The sequence below is a fragment of the Danio rerio genome, chromosome 3 (assembly GCF_049306965.1).
Source record: "Danio rerio strain Tuebingen ecotype United States chromosome 3, GRCz12tu, whole genome shotgun sequence".
Lineage (NCBI taxonomy): Eukaryota > Metazoa > Chordata > Actinopteri > Cypriniformes > Danionidae > Danio > Danio rerio.
The window spans coordinates 12,058,273-12,083,354 of NC_133178.1; the positions used below are offsets into that span (position 1 = coordinate 12,058,273).

The following is a 25,082-nucleotide window of genomic DNA, read 5'->3' on the forward strand; positions in this document are numbered from 1 at the left end:
TTTACCGGAAATGAAAAGTTTTAATTAAACTGAGAAAAAGAAATACAATTAAAATGTTGACAACATAAAATGAACAGATATAGACATTGTTGAAATCAAATAGTTGAAGTGTCCCAGGTTCACATCATAAAAACATGTAGGTTATTATTGTTATTGACATAACTGGACCCCTTGAGATTATCTTATCTGTGGATTTCACATTTGAATAAGTTATTACTCAAAATACATGGAAAATTTATAAAAATAAACCTGGCTAAAATACCCCCAAGATGCATTCAGCTACAGTACACAAGTGTCAAGATTGTGCGTATAAATGTAGTACTTTTATATTTAGACATTAATCAACTATTTTAAGTCCAATGATAAGGAATAGGGTTTGTTTTCTGCATTAATATGTCTTTTTTGGTGATGCAAGTCCAAAGAGCGTAAAACTCTAACCGTCCCAGATGAACATACTCCAGCAGATGACGTCACTTCCTCCAGACCTGCTGTCCAGCAATGTAGGTTTCCCTGACTGTCAGCATGTCGTCGAGTACTATAAAATCTGCAAAACAGCACGTATTACTAGAGCCATTTCATTATCAATACAATATATCGTGAATATCACAATAAATCCATCTATCTAGTGAATCCTTGAGGTTAGTGTATTATTAGATCTTGATAGCAGCCTGTCGTTTGAAGAACAGATTTCAAGCATCTGCATTTTTTCCTCTTAAAAATGTTGCCAAACTTTGACATTTGCTATCAATGTCTAATGTGGAAAAGCTTATGCTTTTATGATCACTCTGTTAGATTACTGTAATGCATTTGTACGCGGTTGCCCTATAGGCCTAATTAACAAACTTCAGCTGGTTCAAAATGCAGCTGCTAAAGTGCTTTCTAGAACAGAGAAGTATGATCATATTCAGTGGTGTAGTCCTAATAAAAAAGGTGGCGTACTATTACCCACTCAATCCAAAATCTAAAAGTAGGCAAAGAATGACGAAAGTCTATGCTTCTTTGATTCATTAGCAATATATAGTAAAATTATCAAAACAATTTGGTTGTGCAAAATGTTTGAGCAAGATGCAAATGGTCTAAACCGATTCAATGATCTATGGTAAACTAAGCCAAAATGGCTCCCGCCAGATGCGGAGATTGGCTCAATGGATTAAAAAATGGTAAAACTCAACTGATAAACTTTAAAAGAGTTATATAATGTGCCTATTTAAAAAGAAATCAGAGTGTTCCTATAATAATAATAAAAATGTGAAAAACACATTGTTACCTGCATCTGCACCAAACTCCAGCGTTCCCTTCCTGTGGCTGATGCCCAGTAGCTGAGCCGGATGCAGAGATGCGGCCTCTAATGCAGCTTCTACAGTACAGCCTGCAAACACACACACAAACAAAATTAGTTTTTGATAAAATCAATATCACATCTGCAAACACACATGCTGACATTTGCAAACCAGGCTCATTGGAAATATGTGCCCAGGGCTACATTTTTGAGAACCGACAAAAGCAATCTTCTTGCAGTTTTTGATCTCACAAATCCACTAGAGGGTGCCGTTAGACATTTTTGACAATCTCTAATACATATGTCAAAATATAATAATCTATAATAATCTCTATTAATCTCTGATATATATGTTACACCAAAAACACGTTTTACTAATCCCTTTGTCCCACGGTGGCATCACACATGGTGATAGTGGTCATTCTGAATGTAACTGCAGAAGAGTTAAGCTTTTAATAGTAAAATTATCTAAACTACTTGGTCATTTTGAGTGAGATGCTAATGGTCTAATCCGATTCAATGACCAATGCTAATCTAAGCTAAAAGTGCTCTCGTCAGATCCAAAGATTGGCAGATTGGATTTAAAATTGGTAAAACTCAACTGTTTAACTTTAGGAGAGTTGTGAAATAAGCCTATTTCCAAACGTGGAGTGTTCCTATAATTAATAATAGATATGTGAAAAACACACTGATACCTGCAACCCAGGCTCACCCAGGGCTACATCTTTGAGAACTGACAAATATGTACCCTGGACTACAATCTTCTAGCAGTTTTTGATTTCACAAATCCACTAGAGGGCGCCGTTGTACATTTTAGACAATCTCTAATACATATGTTACACCTAAAACACATTTTACCAATCCATTTGTCCCGCTGAGGCGTCCCACATGGTTGTAGTGGTCATTCTGAATGTAACTGCAGAAAAGTTAAGCTTTTAATAGTAAAATTATCTAAACTATTTAGTCATTTTGAGTGAGATGCTAATGATCTAATCCGATTCAATGACCTATGCTAAGCTAAGCTAAAAGTTCTCCCGCCAGACTCAAAGATTGGCTGAATGGATTCAAAATTGGTAAAACTCAACTGTTTAACTTTAGGAGAGTTGTGAAATAAGCCTATTTCCAAAAGTGGAGTGTTCCTATAATTAATAATAGATATGTGAAAAACACACTGATACCTGCAACCCAGGCTCACCCAGGGCTACATCTTTGAGAACTGACAAATATGTACCCTGGACTACAATCTTCTTGCAGTTTTTTAATTTCACAAATCCACTAGGGGGTGCCGTTGTATATTTTTGACAATCTCTAATACGTTACTGGCACACGTTTTCTGTTTCGAAACTATTCTCAAAGTGTCCTTTATCGGACTTGAACAAGGGTGGACTCCACTTTGCATCCCAAGTGTGACGTCATTCGTAGTAAGCTATCCTTTTTAAAATTTTGCCAAATGATGTTAAACAGAAGGAGTTTTTCCACAGTATTTCCTATTATTTTTTTTCTTCTGGAGAAAGTCTTATTTGTTTTATTTCAGCTAGAATAAAAGCAGTTTTTATTTTTAAAAACTATTTTAATTTCAAAATTATAAGCCCCTCTTAGCTAAATATTTTTTCTCGAACAAGAAGAAAACTGTGTCTACAGAACAAACATTATACAATAACTTGCCTAATTAACCTAACCTGCCGAGTTCACCTAATTAACCTAGTTAAGCCTTTAAATGTCCTTTTAAGCTGTATAGAAGTGTCTTGAAAAATATCTAGTCAAATATTATTTATTGTCATCATGGTAAAGATAAAATAAATCAGTTATTAGAAATGAGTTATTAAAACTATTATGTTTAGAAATGTGAATTGGGGAAAAAATATACAGGGGGGCTAATAATTCTGGCTTCAACTAAATCTCTTGTCTGTTCTCAAAAATGTAATTCTGGGCACATTTTCCCAATGATCCTGTGTTGGATATTGGAGAAAACACATCTTGCAGTGTCATACTCTAAAATGTCAGCTTGCACATTGTTACAACAGCAATTACAAGAGACTATACATTTTGCACAGCAGTATACTAAAAACCTCCATGACACAAAGACATTATAACTAATAAACATGCCATACTAGATATACAAACGCACGGACCTGATGCCTCTCTGAAGTGTCTCACACACATGTCCATGGTCGCGATGCTGCCACTCAAAGTAGTAGTGCCTGAAATCATGAATAATTAGTTATAATATAATATAATATAATATAATATAATATAATATAATATAATATAATATAATATAATATAATATAATATAATATAATATAATATACACCCATAAAAATTTATTTTCCTATACCTTTTTTTTCTTTAAAAAATACTAAACATTTTTTATGTGTTTCAATCCAAGCATTCACATTTATAGTTCACTTGCAGATTGGTCAAATTCCCCTTCCCGTTGATGGTCATCATTGACTTTCACAGTTTTTTTTTCTACTCTGAAAGTCAATGGTGCCCAGTAATTGTTCAGATCCCAACATTGTTTAATAGATTTTGTGTTCAGCAGGAGAAAGTCTTAAAGGTTTGAAACGAGCAGAGGATGATTAAATGATGGCAGAAATTTAATTCTAGACGTCCTCTAATACATGAGTTTTCAAACTTTTAGGACAGGTTTTTTTTTCCGTCCATTTGGCGTTCAGTATCTAATTCTATTAACAACACTCTTCCAACAATCCTTCATATTCGTTTGTCACAGGGGCATGAATAAAATGATGATAAGTGAAAGTGAATCTGCCGAACTGCAGTTTATGTCGAAAAATTTATAAAAAAAAAAAATTAAGATGAAACGCAACTTTCAAAAAGCACTTTACGTTATTATTTTATTGTCATACTCAGATTAAGGCAAATAACTAGACTACAGATGTCTATGTAGGCGTAGTCAGTAGTGTCTTCGAAGTAAATGAAAGATTCAAAAGGGCATCCTGCTGATTTGATTTAGAAGGGCACTTTTTTATTAGGGGCTCCCCGGTTTTTTATTCCCTGTCATTCATTTTAAAAAGCACCCGGTCCATTTTATTTGTATATATTTTACTTGAACGCATAAACTCTGCAGGTGCCTGATAGTTAGCTGGGGAGCTAATGTTAATCAGATTCACTATCGTGAATGCATTAAAATCCTCATCATAATTCACTCGAGTGCACGCCTCAAATTCTCGCGCCCACAGTTTCCTAAAGGGTGGGTCGCGGGACAATGACGAGGGGTCGCTTAGTAATTTCAAAAACTCACTTAAATTTGAATAAACTATTAAAATTACCATATTTTATTAATAACCCACAGTTAAACTAGTTAATAGTTGCTTTAAAGAAACAACAACAACAAGATAGGGGAGGTGTTCAGATTAACCACACAGCAATAGTGTCAGCTGCAGCAGATTGACTTTACAGGGCCTAGTTAGACCTTTATAGCACTTGTAATACATTAAAAATAGGATATTTGAGGTTAATATTAAGTTAAATGACTATAAAAAATTATATGGTTATTAGACTGATGCAATTTTGTGCTGTCATATGCTCATGTTTATATATGCCTGTAGTGCAACGTTTGTAATTTATAAGCACCTTCAAGAAAAATGGGGGTCGCGGGCTGAAAAGTTTGGGAACCCCTGCTCTAATAAATGCCCAATATAAATGAATGATATTGTTTAACAGGAATAGATGTATTAGTGTTTATGTGCTGTATACAGGGAAATCAGATGCAGAATGTGATGCAGACCTGCGACGTAAGCGTGAAGCCCCTGGATGTCAATCTGCTGCTGTCCGAGTGTGTGTCGACCAGGAGGAAGACCCATCGCTGTTACAGCGTCAGTGACCAACACCAACCCTGACACACACAGAAACAAAATATGTATCACACACAGATGAGTTTAAGTGATGTTTTATAAACACATTTCGGGAGGAGCATGCGCAGATGTTTCAGCAATTCTAATACATCATTGACAATCATTCTGTTATCCAATCAGCATTAGACTAAACGCCTATAAATACCAAAAGTTGTCCAACCTGCATTATCTCACGACTTAAGCATCCCTCCACCACCCTGACACTTCCCCTCTTAAGCCTGGATTATATTCGACACGTCTGCTAGTTCGCTTGAGTGTGTGTGGCGAATGTGACGTCATCGATGTGTTTGCGGAGATTGCGGAGTGCATAGTATTTTTTGAGACTCGAGCGAACAGTGCGTGCGGTGCCGCTTTTGATTTGAGTTGAATATGAACCACTTTGAAGAGATTTTGTCTGAAACAGTACAACTGAATAAATATCTTTATGATCCATGATCATAGAGATAACCAGGGGCCTCATGTATGAACGCTGCGTACGCACAAAAACTTTGCGTACGCCAGGTTTCACGCTCAGAATCGCTCACGTTTGGATTTACTAACAATGAACTGAACGTGGGAATGTGCGCAGCTTCACGGCAGCTTTCTGGCAGGCGTACGCACATTTTTTGTGCGTGTCTGTTTTGTTTCCATTGGCGACTCCTAGAGGCAGTTGTGTTAAATTCCTCTCTACAAAGTGTCTGAGCCTTGCAATGGCAGCTGTATGAGGCGGGTTCAGCAGGTATATAAGGTTTCCATACCATACAATTGACCAGCTAAACATTAAAGCACAATTTGCAGCAGTCGCCTGTTTTCCCAATGTAATCTGAGCGATCTACTGCACATACATTGCTATAAAGACACTATCTGAAGATGAATTTGCATGCGTGAATCAGAAACATTTCCATTCAATAAATGTGTAAATAAAATATGATGCTTATTGATATGAACTTATTGATGATTCCTACTTGTCTTTCTCGTGATAAATAGTTGGCAAAATCTGATATGTAGCGGGGGGAAAAACAAGAAAGATTTCATCAGACGCTGGATTCGAGCCGCGTTCATGCTCGAACGTATCAATTCATGAACACATGCGTCTAATGAGTAGCGCCACTGAGACTGTTAAGCGTCCTGCAACATTTTACAGATATAAACCACACTATTTCTTTTTTTTAATGCACTCAGTGCGATGTTCAGACCCAACTGTGTTACCCGCATCAGCTAAACTCTCCCACTCTATTTTTTTCTTTTGTTGTTAATTCCGGAGAACAAACTTGCAAATAACACCGCTTTTCTCCAGTCTACCTCCGAAAGCAGCACCTCCAATTCACATTCTGTTCAAAGTTTCTCTTTTTGCTTGCTTTTGACATTGCTTTTTCGTTGGGTTTTGGCATTAGCATAGTCATTAGCATATTCATACGGGGGAGGAGGCAGGGAGGGGTTTTGTGCTCGTGCATGTTGCGCTCAGTTTCACGTTCATTCAGATGTACAAAAGAATATGCGTGAGATTCGGCGTACGCAGTGTTTCATACATCTGAAATTTTTTCTGCGTACCCACATTTACAGCTTTGTGCGTATTCAATGTTTTAGTAAGATTTCCACGCAAGTCTTCGTACATGAGGCCCCAGATGATCAATAATTCTTGGCTAGAAATTGCAACAGCTTAGGAGAAAAAGGAGTTTATTTTTTATACTTTTGTGTCTTTATTTTTTTATTACAAAAGTGTTTAGACTAACAACAGATTAAATCAATCTTTTTCTTTTTTACGATACCATATATTGACCAGACACACTTCTTTTTTACTGCGCTGCATACTATTTACAAGGAACTTCTGACAAGAGGGAAATAGCAGAATAAGAATAAATTTAGTGCAGGGGCCTTTGTTCCAGACTGCTGTCTAGACATGTCACAAGGAGCATGATGCTTGTAGAAATTGTGAAAAATATTGAAGATGCACTTAATTATTCAGTTGTGGTATGCAGATAAGGGTTGCAGAAAGAGGAAGTATGTCTGGGGTACAAGAGCCATAGGACTGCAAAATGACTGATAAGTGACGTTACACCAAAACCCCACCTGTGAATATCAGTTGTATATATGCTGGAGTCAGGGAAATGTAAGTTAGTTGCAAACCTCTTGAATGTAATTCTTGTATTGCATTGGGGTAACGTAACCCAGAGCTCTGTCCTTGAATTATTCATATGTATCTAATAAATTACTAATATTTTTGGCATTGAAGAAACCCCTCTCCAGACCTTTTTTATTAAACTCGCACGGAATTGGCTTGATATTCCAACACAGCCATGGGAAAGGAGGAACGTTTTTGTTAAAAGGTTTGGAAAAACCTGAGGGATAAGTTTGTTAAAACCAAAAGAGGCCATGGGAAAAGTGGAGACCCAGGTACACAATTGCAGAAATATGTTTTTCCACCAGTCATAGGTTTTGCACTGATGCATATATTACAATTTTGAATTGAAAACAATTTAATAGTTACAAAACTAACAAACAAATTGTTTCTTTGATAATTGGAAAGGAGTATTTGAACATATCAGTTTACAATATACTGATGGCCTGATTTTTTAGGCTTTATTGGTGATAATGGTCAGGAATGTTGGACCATTATTACCTTTTCATCATAAGCATGGGACAGAAACTAGCCAGACAGTAATGTGTGAATTGTGGAGTGGGCTAATGTAAAAAAAATCTGTATTTTTTTAGCAAGTGTGCTTTTTTTTTTTTTTTTGCTTTTATTCTTGCCATAATAAACCATATATTTGTAGAGCAACCCATTTTCTGCTGTCACTGATATTTGAATAAACTTTAATAGGTAAAACTGACCGAGATATGAACAAAAGCAAGTGATGCAGCAAAGTTTGATTACAAAAAAATCTTAAATGGACAAAAAAAATCCTTCTAATTATTAAAGAAATTATAAAAACAATAAAAAATAATTCGTTTAAAAATATTGAATGACAATAATGATATGACGTAGTTCCGGAAACTTCCTACTTCTCTGTTTATCCGTCTGATTTTACGGTCAGTTTCTTTTGACTGCCCCCTATCGTTGTAAAGAAAATCTTAACGGCGAACACAACAAGCATAAAAGCCTCGTCTGTTTCGCAAGGTGTGCGTGAAGTCAGCGGAGGTGCGCAATGCGGCGCAAGGCGAAAGTAAAATTTCAGCTTTAAACATTATCTACTGGGGGGGGGCAGGCTAGGCACTTTACCCAAACCCCAATGTCTCTTTCTTTCCTGATAAGGGGAATAACACGAGTTGGGGTCTCTTCCTGGAGCTTAGAGACCTCTTCCTGGACAGCACACCAAACGCGCTTTAATCTTAAAATATTTGTAAATGTGAACTCCTGAATTACAGTAAATCAAATCTGATTGATATATGTTAGATTAACTGTGCTTTTTTTAACATTAGTGTTCATGCAGTGTGTTTAATGGTGCTGACAGATCAAAAAGCATGACAAATAAAATTATTGTCTCCTAAAAAAAAGGATCAAACTGCCTTTAAGTGTAAGCCCGTTGCAGAAAAACTCTAAAATGTGTGTATGAATACCTGCGGGATGAGCTCTGTGTGCGATGCGCAGCGCTGCGGGGTGAGTGTGAATCCCGTCTGCGATCATACCGTAGTAAACCGTCCGACCTGGAGGAATACGATCACTTGTCAGCAATCCCACGATGCCCGGGTCTCTGTGATGAAACTGCAACCAAAACAAAATGTTAACTCCTTGCTAAATTATTAATGGTACTATGCAATATACAGTTGAAGTCTGAATTACTAGCCCCCTTGTATATTTTTCCCCCAATTCCTGTTTAACGCAGCACATTTCTAAACATAATAGTTTTAATAACTCATTTCTGAAAACTGATTTATTTTATCTTTGCCATGATGACAGTAAATAATATTTGACTAGATATTTTTCAAGACACTTCTATACAGCTTAAAGTGACATCTAAAGGCTTAACTTGGTTAATTAAGCAGGTTGGGGTAATTAGGCAAGTTATTGTATAACGATCGTTTGTGCTGTAGACTATCGAAAACAAATATTGCTAAAGGGGGCTAATAATTTTGACCTTAAATTTAAAAAAAAATTTTTTTAAACTGCTTTAATTCTATCAGAAATAAAACATAAGACTTTCTCCAGAAGAAAAAAATATTATAGGAAATACTGTGAAAAATTCCTTACTCTGTTAACCATGATTTGGGAAATTTTTTAAAAAATTCCCAGAAGGGCTAATAATTTTGACTTCAACTGTATATCAATATGCTAGCGCAGTAGAGTTGTATTAGTATTATACAAAATACAGCATGTAACCGAATACTAATCTATTTGCTGATTACTGAATGTGCATTTGACTGAGTGTGTGTGTGATACTAACAGGCAACATGGCGTTAAATAAGTGTGTAATGAACGTGGCTCCGTTCTGCACAGCCTCCTCAGCCTGAGAGAGATCAGCCATCGAGTGTCCTGGACAGAGAAAACACTTTAAAAATGCTCAACCAGCAACACTGGACCTTTTTCACAAGACGCTTTGACCCGCATCAACATCATCAGCATCTGAAATCCTTAAAAGTTTTTAATATTTCAATACATTATTATGCATTTATGTATGTTTTGTGTGATCTTTGCATTAAATTACAAAAAAACGGGTAAGCCCTTATGTGAGGTGTTTCTAATGCACCGTCTATGGGGCAGGACAGTAAATTTGACCTTGTTCTCTCTTCCGACTACCGTTATTAGTCTCACTCTATTTTCTTTCTTTTTCTGAAAGTCTTGATAACACCATCCTGGAGTTTTTCTTTTATTATTTCAGCAAATAGGATTGTAAAAAAAGGTATTTGTTGTGCTCTCCCATTCACTGCGCTCTAAGTTTACCCAACTATGACAACTTCTGCTGCTGAGAAACCCAGAAATGTAAAAAGGGTCCATAAACAGCCTGTAAAGAAGCAGAGAAAGCTATAACTGTACTCACTCACCCACTGACACTGTTATGCCCCTGCTGGACAGCTCATGGATTGCAGCTGCACTATTGGTCAGTTCGGGTGCCAGAGTCACCATTGCCACATTTTCCAGCTGGCCGTAGGTCTCCATCAGGTCTGCCACACCACCGGACTGAAAGGTTCGCAAGAACTTTGGAGGGTGAGCGCCTCGCTTCTCTTCACTGATGAACGGGCCCTCCAGATGAATACCTGACGCAAAACAAAACATGGAATAAAAGCACAATCTCTGGTAAAAGAAAACAAATTAATATTTGGAACTTTTTTCAGTTTTAGTTTTTTTCTTTTGAGAAAATTGGTAACTGGTACTATTAGTTATAATAATGTAAATATTAGTATATTAGTTAATTAGTTAAGTCTTTAAAAGTCACTTTAAGCTGTATAGAAGTGTCTTAAAAAAATCTCTAGTAAAATATTATTTAGTGTCGTCATGACAAAGATAAAATAAATCACTTATTAGAGATGAGTTATTAAAACTATTATGTTTAGAAATGTGTTGAAGAAATCTTCTCTATGTTAATAATTCAGGGGGGCTAATAATTCTGACTTCAACAGTATATATATTCATATTTATGTATAGTTGAAGTCAAAATTATTAGCCACCTTTGAATTTTTTTTTCTTTTTTAAATATTTCCCAAATGATGTTTGACAGAGCAAGGAAATTTTCACAGTATGTCTGATAATATTTATTCTTCTGGAGAAAGTCTTGTTTGTTTTATTTCGGCTAGAATAAAAGCAGTTTTTAATTTTTATCCATTTTAAGGTCAAAATTATTAGCCCCTTTAAGATTATTTTTTTTCTAGTCTACAGAACAAACCATCCTTATACAATAACTTGCCTAACTACCCTAACCTGCCTAGTTAACCTAATTAACCTAGTTCAGCCTTTAAATGTCACTTTAAGCTGTATAGAAGTGTCCTGAAAAATATCTAGTAAAATTGTATTTACTGTCATCATGGCAAAGATAAAATAAATCACTTATTGGAGATAAGTTACTAAAACTATTGTGTTTAGAAATGTGTTGAAGAAATCTTCTCTCTGTTAAACAGAAATTAGGGAAAGAAATAAACAGGGGGCTAATAATTCTGACTTTAACTGTATTTATATTTATACTCAATACTTATAATGAGTATTCCCCACCAGACAAATACCTGAAATTAAACAACCTGAATAAAAATATTATAAATAATAATTTTAGGAATTGGGAGTTTTCTTCCAGGTTGAATAAATTTGTCATTTATTTGAAAAAATAAAAAGGTTTAGCTATGTTTACGTTACTTTAGCAAAGCTTTTTACTATTTAATATGATATTTTTTAAAGTTAATTTAACAGTTTAACATTTATGTTATACCCAGGGGTTTCAACAGTTATGTAATTTACTGTATGTATATATAATGAGTATTTCTATTTCAATTTTATTTACATTTTAGCAATATTTACAGTGTTTTTTGCATTTTATTTCAGTTCGTAATGAGTACTATTAATAGGTTTTCTATTTTCTTTTAACATTTTGATTTTATTTACATTTTAACCATTTTATAGCATGGTTGTTATCGTCATTTTATTCATTCATTTATTTTCTTTTTGGCTTAGTCCCTTTTTGGGGGCTGCCACAGCGGAATGAACTGCCAACTTATCTAGCACGTTTTTACGCAGCGGAAGCCCTTCCAGCCGCAAATCATCACTAGGAAATATAGTCGTTTTAATTACAAATTATTTAATTTTTAACTATTTTAGTACAAACTAATTATAGAACTAATTATAATTTCAGTCATGTTATTACAAACTAATTAAACTAAATAATCATGAAAATGATAAAAGTTTAAGGATTTTAATATTTTAGTTATGTTATTTTAGTATAACCATCATACTACTGTAACTGTCATTAATATTTTAAAAGAGTTTTTATTATTAAATTGCACGTTTCTATTTTAATTGCAATTGAAGTTTTAGTAATTGTATTTTATGTCAACTACTTACTGATTTTATCATTTATTAATTATTATTACTATCCATTTTATTAATTCAAAAGTGTGCTTAATCGTTTTCATTTCAGCAGTTTAAGTACATACTTATTGAAGAAACATCGTCTTGTTAAATAGCTGAAATGAATAAAAGTTCAGCTTCTATTATTTTACTTATAATCAAGAAACTAGCTGTTTAATAGTTTTAGTTTTATAACGCAGATACTCTTATTACAGTTTAAATAAAATATTAAGAATGTTTATTATGTGCCTCTCACCTAAAACTCCTGCACCTTCAGGTCCTCCATCCTGAACTCTGAGCTCAGGAATAACCTGTGAATAGAAAAACATCATTAGAAGTGCTGGATGTCTACAAAAACCACCACAAAAGTGGATCAAAACTTTGAATACTTTTTTTAATTCATCCCAAGAAAAGGAGTTGATCCACAGATCTAGGAGAACTTTGTTTTTGATCCACTTCAAATGTTAACTCCTGTAAAATGTTGCTTAAGCAGCAAATCAGGACTTAAATATGATTTCTGAAGAATCATGTGACACTGAAGATTGCATTAATCATGCTGAAAATTCACATGACTTATATTATTCAAAATTTCACTGAAATCCTTGAAAATTTTCTCATGAAGAAAAATTCGTAAATGTCTTGGAAAAAAAAGGCATGTATAAGAGAGTATTACCAAAGTCCTTTTAAGGCAAGTTATTTCTCTCGATGGCCATCTTTGAAACATCTCTCGGGCAGTATTCTCGGGCATTCTGTTTCGAGCCCCTCCACCGAAGTATCGTCAGTCTATAACTATCGATGATTGGCTCCTGCACTAGAAGGCGGGCTTTATTCCCCATACAGCAATCCATGATTGGCTCCTGTACTAGTAGGCGGGGCTTTACTCACTATATTAGCCATTACACTTCACCCCCATTCAAAAAGATACGAGTGACACGTCTTGTGTATTCTAGTCTTTGGTATCACTCTTCAAATGCAAGCTGCTTTTATTATAAACTTCATTTTATACTTTTATCAAATTTAAAACAAATTTAAAATGTATATTCCAGAAAAGATGAGTAGAAAAGCAATTAAAACAATTAATATATGCTCCTCCTTTTTACATTTTTACATATTATGTTCACATACATCTATATTCTCTGTATTAAAAACATCTTTAATACCTTATGGAAATGTCAAATTCAAATATTATGTGTATAATATATTTGTTTGTAAACTGATGAAATGTACCATCCCTTCCTTTATTTATTTTTTTCCTGTCTTGTGTTTAATCTCTTGCTAAATGCTTTCATTGTATAATAAAGTATGGAACTGTACAAAAGCCTTTTAAAATCATTAAATAATTGTTTAAATGTATAAGAGAGTAGAGGTGTATTTGTGAGCGTGGCGGTGATTGCTCCAGGGACTTTACCTTATGGTATATGTGTGGTGGAGACGTGACGAGGGTGGGGCAGAAGGAAGTGACACCGTGTTCTAGAATCTTTTTGGCCACCAGAGCCACACCCCCTCTGATGTCACTGCTGGCCTGTGAGAAGTCAATGCCATATCCACCTATGAGCGAAAAGGGGGAGGGGCTTAGCATTATAAAATGTTGGTTAAATGAACATGGGTTCATTTTTCATGATTAAGGGTGCTTTTACAGCTAGACTTTTGTTTTTCGAAACCGGGCGCGTTTACCATGCTAGCATGGTTCGTTTGGCATATGTGAATCCAGCAATCGCACTCTGTTCCACGCTTAAACAATCGGTCCAAGATCACCTGAATGAGATGGTCTCGCTCGATTAGAACAAACTCGGATCAATTGTTCTAAGAAAGCAATACGATCCATCGAACTAACGAAGTAGGCTGTATCACAGAGTATTATGGATATGTAATAGGCAAATATACGGCTATATGAAGAGAGAATGATGAGTAGGGCAGGATGTCATCATTCGTAACGGTAAATGTGTGTTTCATGTCGAATACGAAAGCGAAAGCATGCTGATTGCTGAAATATAACGACAGCTGTTTACGAACAGTAGTCTTGGTTTGTCTGTTATTTTTCTCTATAACGTAAAGCCTAAAATGCAGAAGCTAACTGCTGTGTATGAGGAAGTCTTACCAGGTTGTCACCATTCAAAATGAAAGTGCAGCTTTTCTTATATTGTCTTAGAGCTCATCGTCATAAATTAAAATAAGGACGCATGACAGTTGAGTGAGACTCAGAAAAATAAACTGTGGAACTCTGACCAATGTGACGAGGGTTTACTCTAACGTTACTTGTTTTGGTCCGTTTAGAAACTTCATTCATTCATTCATTTTCTTGTCGGCTTAGTCCCTTTATTAATCCGGGGTCGCCACAGTGGAATGAACCGCCAACTCATCCAGCAAGTAGTTTACGAAGCGGATGCCCTTCCAGCCGCAACCCATCTCTGGGAAACATCCACACACACACTCATACACTACGGTCAATTTAGCCTACCAAATTCACCTGTACCGCATGTCTTTGGACTGTGGGGAAAACCAGAGCACCCGGAGGAAACCCACACGAAGGCAGGGAGAACATGCAAACTCCACACAGAAAGGCCAACTGAGCCTAGGTTTGAACCAGCGACCTTCTTGCTGTTTGGCAACAGCACTACCTACTGCGCCACTGCCTTGCCCACCCGTTTAGAAACTTGTCCGTGTGAAAGCGAACCGCACCAAGAACAAAGAGCAACAATGTAACCCTGTTTCGGAACAAAACAATCAATCTACAGGTGTAAAAGCACCCTAAAGGGAACGAATTAGGCCACTTTTGAAGTTTTTGATGTTCACAGAATGTGTCTGTAACACTTTAGCACAAAACACCCTAGAGGTCATTAAATAAAAATGACAAGAATCTGTGTCTTTGGATCATTTTAAGTCAATCAACGTCAGCAAATGGCGGGAGAATCTATGATTTGTCATTTTCTTTAGCATTCTTAATGTGTCGGCTGTTCTTTAAAGTATGTAAACTCTGTCTTGCTGCTCATTTTCACTCATTATCCATCTCAGAAAGTCTTTTTCTACCTAAGTAAAGGTAAAATAATTAAAATGAAATAGAATTTACAGCTTGTCGAATTTGTATGCGAGCAAAAAACACATTGTTTGTGCATGTTCCTTTAAAAAGCAAACGACCTGCTGCTTTCCAGAAGTAAGCTGAGCTTTTACAGTATTCTGAAAGAAACAGTAAAACAAGCAACACAGACAAAATATCAGAAAAAAAAACAGTAGAATAAAGCCTTGCATGTTAAAACCACATATATCCCACATGCCATCCCCCCCAAACAACTAAAAAAACTATTAAAAACAAGCTTTTTGGCCCACAAATTTGCAATAGTTACTATATATACATATACTGGTAACACTTTACAATAAGGTTTATTAGTTAATGCATTTACTAACATGGACTAATCATGAACAACACTTGAACAGCATTTATTAATCATAATTGAACATTTACTAATGTATTATTAACATCCAGGTCAGTGCTTGTTAACATTAGTTAATGCACCATGAGTTAACATGACCTAACAATGAACAACTGAATTTTCATTAACTAACGTTAACTAACATAAACAAATACTGTAGTTAATGTATTGTTCATTGTTTGCTCATGTTAGTTAATGCATTAATTAACATTAACTAATAAACCTTATTGTAAAGTGTGACCCATATACTGTATATATGCAATCCCCTCATTTTTATGTAATATAAACTAAACTGAAAAAAAATGTTTATTTTTTGTCTTTTAATTAACATTTGGTAAAACATTTTTTAATAGTAATTTAAATAATGATCATCATTTAAATGATCAAAAAAAATCTCCTTCATTTCCCTAAGTTTGCATGAACCTGTAATATCACCTGACTGCTTAAACTTTTTCCAAAGGTCTATATCGATATATATATGTACATATGTGATATTTATCTATATTATGTATATATGTAATGGCTAAATAAATGCAAGGCCCTTCAAACAGTATTCATGCACAACCATTGATAACACATCTTTAACAGCTGTTGTTTCGGTGTGTCTAAATATGAATGGAAGTGAATGAGGCAGGAAGCCTTGGCACATTAAGTTACAAAGGCAGCGATGCTCTCATGTATGTAATAGTATGGATGGGTCATAGAAATTCAGCTTTTAATCAGTGAAAAATAGCGAAAAGTCTGGGATTAAAAGTTGGAACCCATTATCTCATGCTTACACAAGTGCATGTGTATTTAGGTGAAATATTTACCATTCAGTTGCACATCTATGAATCCAGGTGCAATGATTTTATTCTCGCAGTCCACTCTGTGATCCGCAAAACCCTGTTCATCGAAAAACAGCTTCTCTGGGTTTAAAATCTTGCCCTCTCGAACCCACAGGTCTTCCCTATAGATACACACAGAAATACATTAAACATCCTTGTAGAAAATGTGCAAAAAGTCTGCTGGGTTTAACAAAAAATCACAATGCTCATACTGATATAACCAGCCTTTTATATAAAACAAATTATGAAATGTAATTATTTAGATATATATTATCATGGTATTACGATTGTATAGGTCCCTGTTTGACTCAAATGAATGTGAACGATTGTGAATCTGCCTTATAGTTTAGTTACCATTGCAGTTTGTGGTTTTTCAGGATCCTGCAGTTCACAAACTGCGTGATCGGGGCATCTGACACACTCTTATTCGACGGCATGTCTGCCCAAATCCCAGCCCTATCATTAAAAACACACTAGGAAGAGGAAACAAGTAGAAGTGGTTAATAAGGGTTTTACATTTAGAAGATCTCAAACACACACACACACACACACACACACACACACACACACACACACACACACACACATACACACACACACACACACACACACACAAACACACACAAACACACACAAACACACACACACACACACACACACACACAAACACACACAAACACACACAAACACACACAAACACACACAAACACAACTTTCATTCATTCCCATTCCATTTTCCTTGAGCCTTATGCATTATATATCAGGGTTTGCCATAGCGCAATGAACTGCCACACGAAAAACAAATCAAAGACAATATTATCAAGAGAAACAGTTTGGGTCAAATCAAGATTTTTAATTTTCTTAATATGTCCTCTGAAGGAAGGCAAACATATATATATAATGATGAAAGTCAAAATATTAAATGACATGAATATTTATTTATAGTAATGCAAGTATATTAATAAACAATCATGTACAGTTTAAATCACAATTATTAGCTCCCCTTTGATTCGTTTTTTCTTTTTTTTATATATATATTTCCCAAATGATGTTTGACAGAGCAAGGAAATTTTCACAGTATGTCTGATAATATTTTTTTCTTCTGGAGAAAGTCTTATTTATTTATTTATTTTTTTAGCAAGAATAAAAGAAGCTTTAAATTTTTAAAAAACTTTTTTAAGATCAAAGTTATTAGCCCCTTTAAGCCATATATTTTTTTCGATAGTCTACAGAACAAACCATCGTCATACCATAACTTGCCCAATTACCTTAACCTGCCTACTTAACCTAATTAACCTAATTAATCCTTTAAATGTCACTTTACGCTATCTACAAGTGTTTTGAAAAATATCTAGTCAAATATTCTGAACTGTCATCATGACAAAGATAAAATAAATCAGTTTTTAGAGACGAGTTATTAAAACTATTTTATTAAAAATCTAAAAATAAACAGGGGGTTAATAATTCTGCCTTCAACTGTATATTAATATTGAAAATGATATAATAATAGCTAAATACAACAATATCAATACGACAATATTAAAGAAGATTTAATAATCTTTCAGATTATGCTTCTCGAGAAACGTTTCTTTTGTATCTTAAACTTAGTTCTTCATATGATTCATTTCAAGAGATACTTCATTGAGGCTCAAAGAGTCTGTTAAATTACTCATTTTCAGTGGTAAGAAATCAATTGAGGGTCTCAGCTTTCATATTTTAGAAAAAGAACTGACTTATTTCAGAATAAAATTTGTAGCTTTTACTGTTGATCATCAGTTTCAGTGGGGGGGGGAAATCTTAGTTTTAGCTTTTTTATGGAGTCATGCAGAGTATACTATGTGTTTGTGTGACCTTTGCACACTTACGTTGATACGTCTGTGAAAATCAAAATAAGCAGCTCAGCACTCAGAACATAGTAAGTGTATTGATGCACGCGGACTATAATCTGCTATAGAGTTGGTTTTATATTAGGATATTCAGACATTCTCCTTAATAATATAATTTCAGAAAAGCATTAATTGCAAATACTAAAAAGGGTAAATCATATTAGCAGTTAATGACTATCATAGTACAGCATTGTTTACAGTCTATTAGATAGTGTTAATGTTGTTTTGAAGTCATACTTACATGCTAATTCAGATTGAATATTTAAATAAGCATGGTAAACAATATAGACACAGTTAAATGAACAAATTTTTTATTTTATCTTATTTATTTATTTTTATTATAAATATTTTATTAATTTTTGTTTATTATCATTAGTTTATTTTCTCTTTTCCTCTATCTCCCCTTCAAACTTACTACTTACTACTATTATTATTTGTTATTATTATTATTATTTATTATTATTATTACTTGTCCTCTCCCTGATTTTCCCATCCTCCCCTCTCCTCGACACCTTTGTCATAAATGGTATTACTTTTATTTTTTGAAATCATTATTATTATTATTATTATTATTACTGTTCTGACTTGCCCTGTTATCTTTCCATTATCATTATTACAAGTATTTATACCATTATCATTATTAAGGTTGCAGTTGTAGTAGTAGTAGTAGTAGTTGTAGTTGAAGTAGTAGACAGTGTAATAGTATCGATTGTTATTGAGTAATTGTTACGGAGATTTTTGAAGTAGTAGTTCATGTAAGTAGTAGCAGAAGTAGTAATGGTGTGGTAGTTACAGTAGTAGTAGTAGTCGTTGTTGGTGTAGTAATATCAGTAGTAGATGTTGTTGATGTAGATGTAGTAGAAGTGATTGTAGTAGTAGTAGTAGTGGTAATAGTAGTAGTAGTAGTAGTAGTAGTAGTAGCAGTAGACGTTGTTGTATTAGTTGTAGCAAACGCTATAGTAGTATCAGTAGTGGTAGTCGTTGTAGTAGTATCAGTGTTAGTAGACATTGTAGTAGTAGTAGTCGTGGTTGTGGCTGTAGTAGAAGCAGTAGTAGTTGTAATATAAGTAACTTTTTGTAGTAGTAGTTTGTGTAGCACTTGTGATTTATTATTATTGTTGTCAGTTATTACTGTTGTCCTTTCTTTCTTTTTACTCTAATTTTTACTATCATACATTAATAAGCATTGTTGTTACTCCCTACCTCTGACTGGTTTCTTTCTATATGTTTTATCTATATCTGTGACACTTGCTTCATTTATTGACTGTTATTGTTCCTTATGTATGTACTCTGACCTGTCCACCAAGTTACCTTTACATGCATACACATACTCACACACACACACTCACGCACATACCAGTACATGACTATATTGTTGTTGTTTTTGTTTCGTTGGTTTGTATTTGTTATTTGTTGACGTTTTCTTGTATTTGTATGATTTTTGCATATTCTAATTAAAAAAAAAAAAAAAAAATGAACAAATGTGTGAATGTAAAACCAACTTTACCTCTATTAATCTGCTGTTTTACTCCATAGAACTCCATATGAAAGCCAGAAACTTTTTTTTTTGCACAGTCCTATCTAAAGGGTTAATGGTGCCAACTGATGATCAACAGAGAGAGTAAAAATTACAAATCAAACCTCTTCCCAACAGGGAAAACCACAAACAATCAAGAAAGCACAAACAATTAAACAATTAATTTAAACAATACACAAGGGTTAAACACATATGCAAATATTTGGGTAAAAAACAAATGTGTAGCCTATAAATGCAAACTATCCAAAGACTTTTATAATATAGTTTACATCTGACACGATTAAAAGCTATTTTAATGATGTGCACTTACCTTAAGATATACATTAACATACGTATAATTTAAATAGGAACTCACTTGACCTCCATAAAATACAAACACTGCCCTTTTGAACACATTTTATGTCTTTTTATGACACATTATTTAACTTTGTCCTGTCAAACATGGTTTCCTGTCCAATTAAACCAACTATTTATATCGACAATCGGATTTAACATAACTTATTGTTACTGTTATACATTTCGTATTTTAGCACAAAAATATATAGCTTTTAAAAACAACACGCTGCTTTTGCTTACAGTTAAGATTATTGTCACATCAGATGGTAAACAAATACACCGGAAGAGCCGTCCGAGCTCTTCATTCATGCATTTCTCTCACGGACACCAGAACATGACTAGCATATGACCGCCGGTTGTAGTTTCATAAACACTTACCGTTAATTCACATACTTTTATTTGGTACGAGCAGCCCGTGTTCAGTAGGAAGTCCGAGAGTTCAGGGTGTCACGCGCGCCGTCAGCTGATGAGAAGGCGTGGCCAATGTACACGCGCATGGAGTCTGTTTTGAAAGCAGACAGAATGCGCGTTCTAAAAAAGAACGTGTGTTCTACAAAATACTTTACAGCACATGACCAGTGGCTTTATGTATTTTGACTTGATGGATTGGTTGTAATGTTTTTTCTGTCTAATGTAGAAAAAGGTCTTGCATTTATTAGTTTACTATATTTCTTTTTATTTTAGGTCATCTACATTATATATTACTACATATTGTCTTGTTAATATAACTGTTTTTCAGCATGCATCTTTCATTTTTAACATTTTAGCTCACGTAGATCAGTGGATTTTAGGAATTTTGGCTTAATGGATTGGGTTTTTTTTTAGTCTAATGTAGAAAGAGGTCACACATTTCTTAGATTATTGTATTTATTTTTAGGTAATCTATATTATATATTCCTGATATTGTTTTATTGATATAACTTTTTTTCTTCATGCAACTGTTATTTTTGTAATTTTAGCACATATAGATAAGTGGATGTTTGGGATTTTGGCTTGATGGATTGGTTGTGAAGTTGTTGTTTTTTTCAGTCTAATGTAGAGAAAGGTCATGCATTTATTAGATTACTATATTTATTTTATTTTTAGGTAATCTACATTATATATTCCTGCTATTGTTTTATTGATATAACTGTTTTTTTTCATGCAGCTGTCATTTTTGTAATTTTAGCACATATAGATCAGTGGATTTTAGGTATTTTGGCTTGCCTGATTAGTTGTAAAGTTGTTGTTTTTTCAGTCTAATGTAGAGAAACATCATACATTTATTAAATTACTATATTTATTTTATTTTTAGGTAATCTACATTGTAAATTTCTGCTATTTTCTTATTGATATAACCGTTTTCCTTCATGCAACTGTAATTTTTGTAATTTTAGCACATATAGATCAGTGGATGTTAGGGATTTTGGCTTGATTGACTGATTGTGAAGTTGTTGTTTTTTCAGTCTAATAGAGAAACATCATACATTTATTAGATTACTATATTTATTTTATTTTTAGGTAATCTACATTATAAAATCCTGCTATTTTCTTATTGATATTTTACATTTTATGTTTAGGTTTTCTACAAAAATCTGCAAAAACTGCTTTTCTTCATGCAACTGTCATTATGATAATTTTAGCACATATAGATTAGTGGTGGTTAGGGATTTTGGCTTGATGGATTGGTTGTAAAGTTTTCCTTTCAGTAGAGAAACCTCATAGTCATGCATATATTATATTAACAGTTACTATATTTATTTTTGGTAATCTTTATTTACATTACTTATATTGTCTCATTGATATTTATTTATATTATGGTTTCAGTTTGTATCCTAACTTTAGTTTAACTAACAGTTATTGTGATTTGTATTACTTGAACTCATGTAATTTAATTAATACACAGTATACTATACTGTAAGTTGCTTATTTAGTTGCTTAATAAAACAAATAAAAATGTAAACATTGAAAATTGTGCTAAAACCTTTAAACCTCTCACTAACTTGCTGTATCGGAGCCATTCTGGGATAAGTAATGCTATTTTTTGGCATTTAATATCAAAGGACAGATGTGATTTTGCCTCGTCTTTCCCCTTTGAACACTTAACACTGATTTTGACTTTATTTCAGCAAGAATTTCTAGAAATTCTGCTTGTTATTGTGACTTCTCATTTTACTTTTATTCGGACATCTCCAGAATTCAGTTTTATCTCTAAACACTGTAAAAAAATACTGGGTTCCACACAATTATTTCTTCTTGTCCCAACAAAAATCTATTAAGTTTGTGTAACCCAGGTTACTAGTGGGTATTATACAGCAATACAGCAAATAGAAATATGCGGAAAAAAACATTGGCAGAATACTCAATTTAATAATATACATAAAAATTATTTACTTATATAAATAATTTATAATAGAGTATTATACAGCATTCAAGGGAATAGTGCTTTAGAATGACATCACATCATCGTGCCTTACACTATAGCAGCAGATCAGCTTTCCAAACAATAACAAATCTCTCTTGTCTGTTAGCTTGTGTTTACCGTTGCTATGGCGATTCAGTGTTCGCAAGGGAATGCAGAGATGTAAGTTGTTATATTAATAACAGTAGAAAACTATTAGATTTATATCTTTTAAGGTTTTTAATGCGTATTAACTGTGAAAATTGACCATTAATAAGATGCTGAAATGATTTCAATCATATATTTTTAATGAAGGATTGAGAGAAGAAAAAAACGAGATTTGTCTTTGAGAGTGAAATCTGCACACGAGTGCCACCTGGAGTTTTCCTGTTTTTTTCGCTTTGATTTTGAATGATTTCCTTGGAGAGTTCGTGTTTTTATTATTTATTATTGTTTTCATTATAACATGATTTAAACTAGTGTCAAAAAATGTGTTTCATTAATTTACCATTTGTTTGGTCTAGTAAAAACAAAGTATTATACAGAGTATTATACAAGTGATTGTGTAAAGTTTAAGTGAGAGAGTAAAATGCTGTCATTTGTAAAAAGAAAATGGCAAATAGGAGATGGAAATAGGAAAAACACAGAAATTCAGCAGAGAGAAGCATAGCAGATACATGGTTATTTACTGTTGCTGTTTATTTAGAAATGTGTTAAGCTGAGATAATGCATACACTGTAAAATGCTAATGGTTTCTTTGGCCTTGTGTTTTCAAGGCCAGTTTTTTTTTTTTTTTTCCTTTGTTTTGTTCGTTTGTGCATCTTCTTCTGGTTTTTCATCGGTGAGATGTTCTATTGACGTCAGTTGCTGAATGTGATCTGCTCTGGATTCGAATTAATTGAAGTGTGAACTCTTTTCTGGATTTGGATTGTCTCAACTTCCATTGGTGCGTGTCTAATTGTGGAGTTGGACTGGCGAGTCTCCCATTATGTGGATTCTTTGGATACACCTGTTGGAAAGATACAAAGTAAAACCTATTCAGCGTCATAGTAGGAGTGTAAATTTACAACACACTCACAAGTGCAACATCCTGGATCTCTGGAACTGAATTTGCAACCTAGTTGTTTTGCAAAAGAATCTTTTTGAAAATTCATAACCTGTACTGGACTTTAGGGACATTATGAAATGTTTTAAGTGAATGTTTTATTTTCATTTTTATTTTATTTGTACATTGTTCCTTTAGAGTGTTCATTCGTTGCAATTTTTGAAGCTTTATAGAGAGAAGTTAATTGGTTTAAGAAGGGAAATCTTGATTATATGTTAAATAATGATACCATTTTAATATTGTATTATTAACTTACACTTATAAACCTTTAATATAGTATTGTTATTAGTATATTAGTATTATATTATTGTTATAATGTTATAATGACCAAAATATAATATTAGCCCTTAACAATAGAAAAACAGAAAAATAACATAATATTAACTTACCTTATTAGTGATACAGCCATAAAACCCTGTGAAGAAAGAGAAGTGTTATTAGAGAGTGTAAATAAGATTGAGGTCATTAGATAAGTGTGAAAAAAAACCTAGAATTTGTTTTATTTATTTTTATTTTTTTAATATTTCTGTGAACATTTTACAATACAATCTTTTATTATTCTTACCTCTGTGTCCGAGTCATTCACTGTTGTTGTATCTTCTCTCTCTTTGGAGGAATTTAGACTTCTGAGCATCTGGTCCAATGATTAAAAGCTTATAATACGTTTGTGTATCGAGGGTTATATTAACTTAATCATTTTTAGGCGTCACGGTGGCTCAGTGGTTAGCACTGTTGCCTGACAGTAAGATTGTCGCTGGTTCAAGTCCTGGCTGGGTCAGTTGGCGTTTCTGTGTGGAGTTTGCATGTTCTCCCCATGCGTTGGTTTACTCCTAGTGCTCCGATTTACCCCACAGTCCAAAGACATTCTCTATAGGTGAATTTAATAATCTAAATTGGCCATAAGTATGAGTGTGCGAATGGATGTTTCCCAGCACTGGGTTGCAGCTAGAAGGGCATCTGCTGTGTAAAACATATGCTGGATAAGTTGGTGGTTCATTCCGCTGTGGTGATCCTAGATGAATAAAGGGACTAGCCCGAACAAACATGAATGAATAATTTTTTTTTTACAAATTTAGGGGATTGAACATACAGTAAAACAATGAAGTTGTCCCAAAAGTTGTTTGTTAACTCATTTTAAATAAGTAGCTTAAACAAGCAGCAAAAGTCTTTTTTTTTCAGAGAAGATTTCAAGTTTATATCTTGCAATTTTGACTTTATTATAAAAAAGTACATTCATATTTTGTTTACATTAATATTGTTTTCAATAAGGTGGAGTATGTAAGTTTGACACCCAGTAGTTGAACTAGGTATTGCACTCCTGGATCAAAACAAATGCAAGCGCAGGTTGCCAGATTGAGGACCGGAGGGAGCGATTTAAACCGTGTTCTTTATAAAAGCAACGACATTGGAACAACACTGTTGAAAATATTCCATGGGAGAAAGTATGGACTTTGCCTCA

At 33.9% G+C, this 25,082-nt stretch overlaps 1 protein-coding gene across 9 annotated transcripts in view; it reads right to left on the minus strand.

Moving 5' to 3' along the window:
* amdhd2 (amidohydrolase domain containing 2) overlaps positions 1-25,082 on the minus strand; it is a 52,151-nt gene continuing 27,069 nt past the window's right edge. For 3 of the 9 annotated variants that reach the window (XM_073938059.1, XM_073938082.1, XM_073938075.1), the window contains 11 exons: positions 16,734-16,852; positions 16,365-16,501; positions 13,533-13,672; positions 12,381-12,435; positions 10,117-10,329; positions 9,519-9,607; positions 8,695-8,839; positions 5,031-5,138; positions 3,412-3,480; positions 1,268-1,369; positions 1-544 (listed from right to left, as the gene is read on the minus strand). In XM_073938059.1, the coding sequence (XP_073794160.1) occupies positions 471-544; positions 1,268-1,369; positions 3,412-3,480; positions 5,031-5,138; positions 8,695-8,839; positions 9,519-9,607; positions 10,117-10,329; positions 12,381-12,435; positions 13,533-13,672; positions 16,365-16,501; positions 16,734-16,816 (1,215 nt within the window). In that variant the 5' untranslated portion in view covers positions 16,817-16,852 and the 3' untranslated portion in view covers positions 1-470. Of the gene's footprint in view, positions 545-1,267; positions 1,370-3,411; positions 3,481-5,030; positions 5,139-8,694; positions 8,840-9,518; positions 9,608-10,116; positions 10,330-12,380; positions 12,436-13,532; positions 13,673-16,364; positions 16,502-16,733; positions 16,853-19,772; positions 19,868-20,378; positions 20,621-25,082 lie in introns of those variants that run through there. The other 6 variants (XM_073938062.1, XM_068216294.2, XM_005163743.6 and 3 more) reach the window with 6 other exon arrangements.